General features: G+C 41.5%; 1 protein-coding gene across 1 annotated transcript; it reads left to right on the top strand.

The window, feature by feature from the left end:
- Positions 1-430: 430 nt before the first annotated feature.
- Positions 431-1,971, top strand: ier2b (immediate early response 2b). Its single transcript, XM_069689503.1, has one exon. The coding sequence runs from the start codon at positions 589-591 to the stop codon at positions 1,141-1,143; it is 555 nt and encodes a 184-aa protein (XP_069545604.1). The 5' UTR covers positions 431-588; the 3' UTR covers positions 1,144-1,971.
- The last annotated feature ends 7,451 nt before the right edge of the window (positions 1,972-9,422 follow it).

Genomic DNA, 9,422 nt, shown 5'->3' with positions numbered 1-9,422 from the left:
CATGGTTTCTATACAAGAATACATTCACAGTAATTTGTGGAATAATTGTCTTTATAGAAAAGTTAACCCAAAAGAAAACAAACCTGGTTTCTTGGAATCTTTTACGAAAGCTGACAAAATGAGGCTGAAAATGAGAAGAGCGAGATTAATAATATAAGATAAAACCGCACAGAATCGAATCTGCTAAATTGGACTTCACGGACTGCAGGAGCGAGAAATGACTGTCTTCAGAAGCAGAAATCTAAATAATAAAGAGATTAACTGTGAGAAAAAAGGGGGAGACGGAACAGATGGTGTGTGTGTGTGTGTGTGTGTGTGTGTGTGTGTTGTACAGCTACAGCAGGTGTGGGCGGCGCCTGTTTGTCACTTACTGAGGAATGAAGTCCACGTTACGTCAGAGAGGAAATAAAACGCCACCCTGCTACTCACATGCTCTCATTTCTCCGAATACAACAATTGGTGAACAGTTGAAGTCCGAGCTGAGACAGATCACAAACTAGAAACTAAAGTTAAGCTCAAGACAGAAAAAGCCTGTCGCCTTTGGTGAAAGTGCCAAAAACAACTGGCGCGCAATTACGCATAAAAAGAATGAGTGCCACAACCGCAATGGAAGTGAACGTCGAAGCCAGACGGATCCTGGCCGTGTCGATAAGCAAGCTGTATGCCTCCAGGACCCAGAGAGGGGGACTGAGACTCCACCGGAGCCTCCTGCTCTCCCTGGTCATGAGGTCCGCCCGGGACATCTATCACTCTTCCCGGGAGAACGAGGGGCCGAGCGGCGCACAGTCATCTTCAGAGGAGCCAATGGACACCACAACCAACCCGGGGGAACAAACCCGACTGCCAGAGCCTCAGCCAGAGCCCCAACCGGCACTAAACTCAGCCGAGACAGCTCCAGAGGAGCTGGAAACGGAGGACGGCTGCGATAGCGAAATCACAGAGGACAAAGAGAACATGAGCCCGGCGAGACAGTCCAGGAAACGCCGGGGCAAGGCGTCGGCGGCGCCTGACTTCCTTCCCAGCAAGAGGGCGAGGCTGGAGCCCGGGGAAGAGAGGTATGCGGCCCCACTGGCCAGCTGTCGCGCCGGGGTCGTGGAGTCCCTGACTACTTTGTCCCTAAATCGGGTTATACCTGCCTTTTGAACAGATGGAGGGAGAAAATAGCTTCCAATTGGACTTTGGAGCGGAATGATTCTCAACACATCGTTAACCTACAAGGGCGGTTTGATCCGTTTGCGCAACGAGGAGCTGACCTACATCAGCAGTCCCGGGACAGAGGGATTACCGGGGCCATGGTGCGAGCTCTCCGGACCGTCCTAGTGTGCCTGCCGGGCCGGTAAAGCCCCCACGGAGAACAACATGCAAAGAAGCAGAAGAAACAGGCCAAAGGGAGCTACAGGCTGGAAAGTTTGAGTTCGAAACTGAAGGGGAACTGGTTGTGTTGCTTTTTGTTTCCTAGTGATTCACCTTCCGTTAAATGAGTCCAAACAAGTGACTACTGCTGACTCAAAGCGTGTATGTGTGAATCAGCAGAGATGCCAGTCAGAAAGAGAAGTGGTAAAGAGTTGACCACAGAGCAAGGTGCACACACACATAAACAAAACCAAGATTTCAGGGAAATTCCTGCCTTGATACCCGGATATCAGACACTGAAAGAAGAAGGACAGCTGAGGCGCACGCCACACACACATTTACATGCACATTTAACCGCTGCTGTGGACTTTGATAAATCAATACTACTGCTTGGGGACTGTCCTACTTACTATGTTCACATGGTGCTTTGGAAAAAAGAACAGGCTATCCACAAGGGGTTGGAAGCCAACGAATCTACTTTTTCTGTTTTACTGTCACTGAAAATGTCCTGTTCATGTCTGACCTGTGAAATAATATTACCTCACATTCCAAGCTGCTTTTTTATTTGTATGATTGGATTAATGTTGTACATATTTGTAATAAACATGTTGAAAGGGTTATCGGTTGTCCTGGGCTCTTTGTTCTTAAATGATTCATGTTCAGGAGGTATTTAAAGTGTCTTGAGTCAAATCTTATTTCCAAATTAAAAGGCTGTTGGTCTACATGAGGCCACAGTTCACAGGGTCAATCCTTTTATAAGAAGGAGGAGGTTGGTACAACCCAGCGCCAGTCTGGCTTGCTGCCGCTAATCTCATGCTTACAGTAAGACACACACATATTCATACAAACAAACACACACAGCCTCCCTGGTCGTATCATTTCCGGTGGATTATGACTGAATCCTGAATCACATCCTTCCTTCCCAACATGACCTGACACTGATTCAGAGGGGGGATATTAAAAGAGCTACGCAACATCACAGCAGCAGCTGGGGCCAAACACCAAGCTGAATAATGCAGAGAAGCAGCAGGTAGTGTTTACAGCCCGAGGGCCTCGTCATCATCCACTTTCCTGTCAGCTGCCTGGAATCAAACGGCACCAGAAACTGGTGGTGATATTGATCGGGTTGTTGTCGTCCCTGTGTTCATATAAGATCCCTGTCACAGTAAATATCATCCTCCTACTCACTTCTCCTTTCCAACATATTAACACAGCCTTTGAGTGAAGAAGAGGAAGTAGGAAAGAAAACTTTGTGGCACTGCCAGGAAGACAAAAAAAAAAAAAAAAAAAGAGATATAATGATTTCACTCTGACAAAGGTTTTATGAAACAGTTTATTTGAGAGTTATTTTTGATTTTACAGCATCCTGGGTCTTATTTTGTAGTTTTGACCCTCTATACTGTCACGTATGGTGACATCGTACTCATAAAATTAACTGCTGTAAAACAAGGCAACAGACAAACTCTGACAAGGACAGCGGGTGTCAGACAATCTGCCAAGTCATAAAAAAATCCCCCAGTTTGTTCTACACATTGCAAAAAGCCGAATAATCTTTTAATGTGACAATTCTCCTGTTAACGAAGGCTGTAAGATATGAAAGATAAGGCAGTTGGATATAGTAAGAGGGGAAGAGAGGTAGGATTGTTAAAAAAAAAAGAAAAGAAGACCTCATTGGAAAATGATTTACCCGCTTGTAGAAGAGCGTGAAGTCACAATTTACCTGCAGGTTCAAATCACATGATGGTTTTCTTTTCCTACACACTGTTCTCACAGTACTTTTGGGAAGTTGTTTTGCACAACTTTCACATGACTATGAGTATGAAAAGTTACATAAATATGAACATTTAATATCTGGAATCAGGGTTTAAAAGATCTCCCCTTTTTAAAATGGCCCATTTTTTTCTTTTTACAGTATCTTTAGTCGTATTTAGTCTTACTTTGTAGTTTTGACCATCCTGTCTGTCACTTTTGGTGACCTGTCATCACACCTGTCATCTGTGTTGACTTGTAAGTGCACAAATCATCATAATCCAAGTCTTTTGGAGACTCTAAACTTCTTTTATTTATTGGCTTGAGGCCTTTGGACACATTCTAACTGGTAATATTTATCATCATATCATTACGTATTTATTTGTTTAAAAAAATGTTGTTATGCATTTGTTATGCTTCTGTTTTTTTTTTTTTTTTTTTTAACATGACATCTGAACCACTACAGTAAAATAGAAGAAATTTCCCCAAGGAATTTTCACAAAATTACCTTTATAGGCATGGGTTAATGTAAGTACACTGTCATTTCAGACGATCTGAAGATAGACAATAGTGAGAAAACACCCCGACGCCTTTTTAATAATGTCAACGCCGTGAGTAAACATCTTATGCTACAATAATAGCAATTGTTTACTCACTCAATGTATTTGTGCTGTGCAGTCTCTCTCTACATAAACTTATGTTACGCGCACAATTTAGTAAATTGTGGCCTCGATTTAGTGTTTCCTGCACTATTTTTATTTTATTGTAACACAATGACTTTTTTCTTCTTATTCCCTTAATTTCTCTGATTTTCCTTTGGGAGAATTCACACCTTCAGTTTGGGATCCACTGATAGAAAATTACTCACAATTTTACATTCAGTAATGTTGTTTTCATATATCAAGGCTCAGCAGCTGCATTATCACACTGTGAATGTTAATGCCACCAAATATTCCCACAGCATATGAATGACCGCATAAACCCCCAGATCAGAGTTTTATCACAGTGACCTTGATCTGCAAACTACAGCCACTGGCTTAACATAAAAGAAACAACTTTCATATCTGGTTCAGGCCATATGAGGGATTCCGCTTTGATTTATTTATTTTTTTAAACTGAAATATAAATCCTTCTTTAAGCAGATATAATTATTCAGCTGAAGAGGATTTGAGGATGTAATGGTGTTTGTCAGTGTGTAAAACAAGGACTTAAGTCACTCTGTCATTTAAAAGGCATCGTAATTGGCTTGTGGACTTAAACAACCACTTAAAAATGCAAATTAGTTTAGTGAAATTACACGAGAATGAGAGAAAACTCCACGCTGTGGTCTTTATTATGGTCATAGTTACTCATAAAGACGTTCTGTGTGTCATATCAGTGAGTCCCATCTCTCATTGCAGAGTAATGGAGGGTTAAAGCACAGGCGGGAAAGTAAGTCTGGAAAGGCAGAAATCTCTCTTTGAAGGAGTCATCATAGAGTCACTGACATCAATCATCATCACTCATTTACATATACACAATTGGAATCACTGCCCTCCGTTACGCTTTCAAGGACTTCTGTGAGCCTCAGATGTGTCACATTGATCCACAAGATTTGGATCGATGACATCTCGGACTTAACTGCTCACATGAGATTAGAAGCTGCGATCTGGGGGCTGCTTGCCTGAATGCTCAGAGTTATTCACAGCAGCCGTACACAATGTTCCACATGGCCACTTTAATAAGAATACAGCATGTCCTTGGACAGTACATGTGCTTCATCCATCCATTATCTGCACCTGCTTTATCCTGAACGGGGTCACAGGGATGCTGGAGCCTATCCCAGCTCACTTTGGGCGAAGGCAGGCTAAACAGGTCGCCAGTCCATCACAGTTATACACTTATGCACAGACAGAAACAAAGACCCTTCACACTCCAGGGCAATTTTGTCCAGAATCACCAACTAACCTGACACAAACATGTCTTTCGATGGTGGGAGGAAGCCAGAGTGTCCGGAGAGAACTCATGCAGGCACAGAGAGAACATGCAAACTCCACACAGAAGGGCTCCAGGCCGGGGTTTGAACCAGAACCCTCTTCCGGTGAGGCGACAGTGCTAACCACTGCACCACTGCGCCACTGTGTCGCCCTACATTTCCTTCAATCAAACCGTGTTACACACACACTGTACTTTTTAAATAGACACGTTGTGCCTTCAATCAACCAGCATCTCTCATACTAAATATAATTTTCAGAACACAAACAGGATGTTATTTTCTCTTACTAGTTTGTAAACTTGTGTGCTGAAAGGGCCATTAATGGACTCAGAGGTGCAAATCTTCCTGTCAGGGAAACTGCAGGTGTGATTTTTTTTTGTTTGTTCCTTTTATTCAAATGTACTTCATACTTTGTAGCTTTGGCAAAAAAAAAAAAAGCTGCTTTGTAGTGGTTATTACAAAGATAAATCTATTACTCCAACAGGTAATCAAATGGGACACGATCTGGAGACCCTGGACATTCGTTGTAACTGTCTCCTACTTGTCACCTGGTGTGAGACTTGACTGTGACAGTTTCAGTGACTGTCCTGGGTCACTGCTGTGAGTCAGACTGCTGTTATCAGTGGTGTTGGCCTGTAAAAGATAATTACTACACTACATTTACTGCTTTTACTCAGCAGGAAGTGTTCCTATCCCTTAAGGATGCATCATAAACTTTTAATATATTGATATAATTATATATTTCATACATATACATTCTGTAAATAAACAAGAGGTAGCAGTGCTGAAACGATTATGTCAATAAATCAATGATTAACCATTCATGAGGCTCATGCCGTGTTACAGATGGCGTATTTGTGCACTAACGCTCACTATTTTGAGTGCAGTGTTCTCCAAGTACCCGGATCATGTACTCAAAATGGTCAAAAATATTTGTGTGAAACGCTGGACAATTTCCACCCTGAATAGTCACCGCCGTAAAGAATTGAAGAATCAGAGTGTTTATTGAGTGTGTCAAACACAGGGCACAAAAATATGTTAATTTCTGGGTAAATGAATCAAAGCTGCAGATCATTTGGTGGTGGATGTATTCACATGCTGAGGTCATTTCCGCTCTGTGTAGAATGACAGTGTGCGATTTGAAACAACAGTACCATGTCAAAATTCCTGCACTACTTAAGCATGTAATTCAGTTCAATTCAATTCAATTTGATTTATTTTGCACCAAATCACAACATAGGTCACTATGGCACATCATGGCACTTAAAACATTAAAGTCCTTACAGTGGAACTTTACAATATTATACAGAGAAACTCAACAATTCAACAATTCCCACATAAGCTAGGAGGAAAAAAAACTCCTTTTTAAGGGAGAAAAACCTCCGACAGAGGGAAGGAAAAACTCCCTCTTAACAGGAAGAAACCTCCGACAGAACCAGACTCAGGGGTGGGCGGCCATTTGCCTCGACCGGTTGGGGTGAGAGGAGAGCAGAGAGAGAAAAGGACAGCATAGAGATAGAAGAGAAGAACTGTTGGTGGAGACGACAAGCGCAGATCAGAGACATGCAGCTCCATGACGGGACATCTGGAAAAAAAAGAAAGAATGTAAGATGTAAGAGCACTGTTTGTTAGTGTACTATATGTTATTTGGATCACGGCATCAGTCTAAAGCTGTTTGTGTAAGGCTGTGAGGCTGTGAAATTATATAGTTATAGTATGTCATGTAATTTAACTTTAAAGTTAAAATCCATAAATATAAGCTGCGTTAAAAAAAAAAAAAAAAAAAGGCTTTAAAACATTTGGACACTGTGATTTCGGCAAGCATGACTCAAACAGGAGTAAACAGACTATTTTCAGCTGCAGATTCATCAACATTTGTTGCTCTAGTGAGTTCAAGTATTTCCGGCAGAAGAGCAGCGTCAAAATAAACAATAGAGCGTGTGTTCATTGTCATAAAGGAACATGTGAGCATGGAGCTCAATGGCAACGAGGGATGAAATCTGATTACAAAGAATGTGTTTGTAGGATCACTTCACTGCTGTTTCAGTCTTTTAATGGGTTTTTTTTGACAATAAGGAAAAACAGCAAATATCATCAGTTTCTCTTAAAATGTTGGGGATGAAATATACCTCTGTTTTCTTCTACCACACAAATCTAATGGATGTATTAGTGTTGCTGCAGCAGCAGAGCAAACTGCAGAGATGTTTTTCAGTGATGTATTCCCTGGGCCAATCGTACACTGCGTGTATGCGAGGCAGCCTGATTAAGATGCGGAGTGCAGTGGCCAGACAGTCGCAGTGACGTCGAGCTCTAACAGCTCAGAGCTAAAAAAAGAACAGTGCAGGAAATGTGACAGGATGCATGTATCGACCGGCGCTCTCCTCCCTGTGATGGAGGCAGATACACCGTGCAACCAATCACGGTGAGTCCCCGCATTACATGCGTCATATAACATAAATAACACGTCTGTGGAAGTCACATGTATGCATGTAGTTTCATGACAGTCAAATGTATATGACTGTCATGAAAATGTTTGGTGTGTATGTTGAACCAGATGTTGACCCCTAATATCTGAAAATATGATATTAAGTTTAGCTATTATAGGTGAAGAAGGAAACAGATTAATATAGTAGCAATAAAACCTGAATATATAATAATGAAATTGAAATTTTCACAATCCCCACTCATGCACATGATAGTATTGTAATTCGATATTTATGGCAAACATAATAAAATTATGACTATTTCTGTCACATTTGTTAACTCTTAAGTTGCAGAAGACATTGAGGGGGGAAGTGCCTGCTGGTAGAGATGACATTTAATCACTAATATCAATATAAATCCACATGTAGGCAATTTGTGTTTCTCATAACTGCATAGCTGACATATTGGTCCTATTGCAAATTAGTTTCTTACACCTGTTTTTATGCACATTTCAGTTATTTGTGCATAAATACCACAAAACAAACCAACAAACAAACCAACAAACAAACAAACAAGCAAACAAACCAACAAAGCAAAAACATCGAACAAAATTTTTGATATCTCAAAATGTTTTTACATGTGGCTGAGCTGGACTATGTGACAAAGTACAATGGCAACATGCTGGTCTAATAAATCATGATGCACATGAAACATGAAACTTTCCTTAAACAATTACAGAACATATTATTTCTATATTTCCATCATGTTTTCTCCAGCCATCCACTGGCTTGACACATCTTGATGCTCCCTCTTCCTCTGTGAGGTTTAATGGCACCTGACAGGAGAATTACTGCCACCAGTGTGACAGTAGTGCATCAAAATGTGCTTTAATTTGCGTTCTTTAGCCGATTTTCCAGAGAATCAGTTGAGCTACATTTGGCTCGGGAGTGTTGTCCTCTGCAACTGACGAAGTGAACCTTAATGACCTGTCACGCACACTAAATCATTTGAGACTATTTGATCCAATAATAAAAAAATAATAATAATAAAAAAAAAGCAAGGACACTGCATCAGTGTCAGTCTCCAACACGCTTTTCTGTGTGTTTCTGTGAACAGGAAGTCACGCTTTGATGAAATCTTGTTAGTAAGTTCCTTGTGCTTCTCTGAAAAGGAGGCGGAAGTATTCTGTGTTGTAGCTCTCTCTCTCTCTCTCTCTCTCTCTCTCTCTCTGTGTGTGTGTGTGTGTGTGTGTGTGTGTGTGTGTGTGTGTGTGGATGATCACTTGATGATCACATGCTAAAAGGTTGTAAACACATTACCTCATCTTTCTCAGTGTGTGACTGACTGAAGTGTTTCATTACAGCAGGTGAGAGACCAACAATGAATGTGTATAAGTAGAAAGTCTATGTGCGTGTGAGTGTGTGTGTGTGTGTGAGTGTGTGTGTGTGTGTGTGTGTGTGTGAGTGTGTGTGTGTGTTTGTTTGAGTGTGTGTTTGGCAGCAGCTGATCTAGCAGAGACAGGAAGTGATGCGTTGATGCTGGAGGGCAACAGAATGTGTAGGAGGAGTCTATTTTAAGACTGCTGCAAAAGGACAGAATGCTCTGATACATCTGGCCTTGTATGACTGTGTGTGTGTGTGTGTGTGTGTGTGTGTGTGTGTGTGTGTGTGTGTGTGTGTGTGTGTGTGTGTGTGTGTGTGTGTGTGTGTGTGTGTGTGTGTGTGTGTGTGTGTGTGTGTGTGTGCATGATGCGGTCGGCTAATGGCCAGAGGCGATGCTTTTAGTGTCTTTAAAGCCCACAGATAAGTGTAGCTTTTCACAAAAATCCTATTCAGACATAATACTTCTTGTGTTTTCAGGCTTTTTGGGTGTCGGTGAGATGCAAAATAGGCAGTGTGTGTGTGTGTGTGTGTGTGTGTGT

This window comes from Brachyistius frenatus, unplaced genomic scaffold (genome assembly GCF_029030835.1).
Source record: "Brachyistius frenatus isolate BFR_SWC_R1_liver_20210118 unplaced genomic scaffold, ASM2903083v1 Contig_7, whole genome shotgun sequence".
In the NCBI taxonomy this organism is placed as follows: domain Eukaryota; kingdom Metazoa; phylum Chordata; class Actinopteri; family Embiotocidae; genus Brachyistius; species Brachyistius frenatus.
The sequence above is the reverse complement of the archived record's forward strand: the minus strand, read 5'-3'. Positions and strand labels throughout refer to the sequence as shown.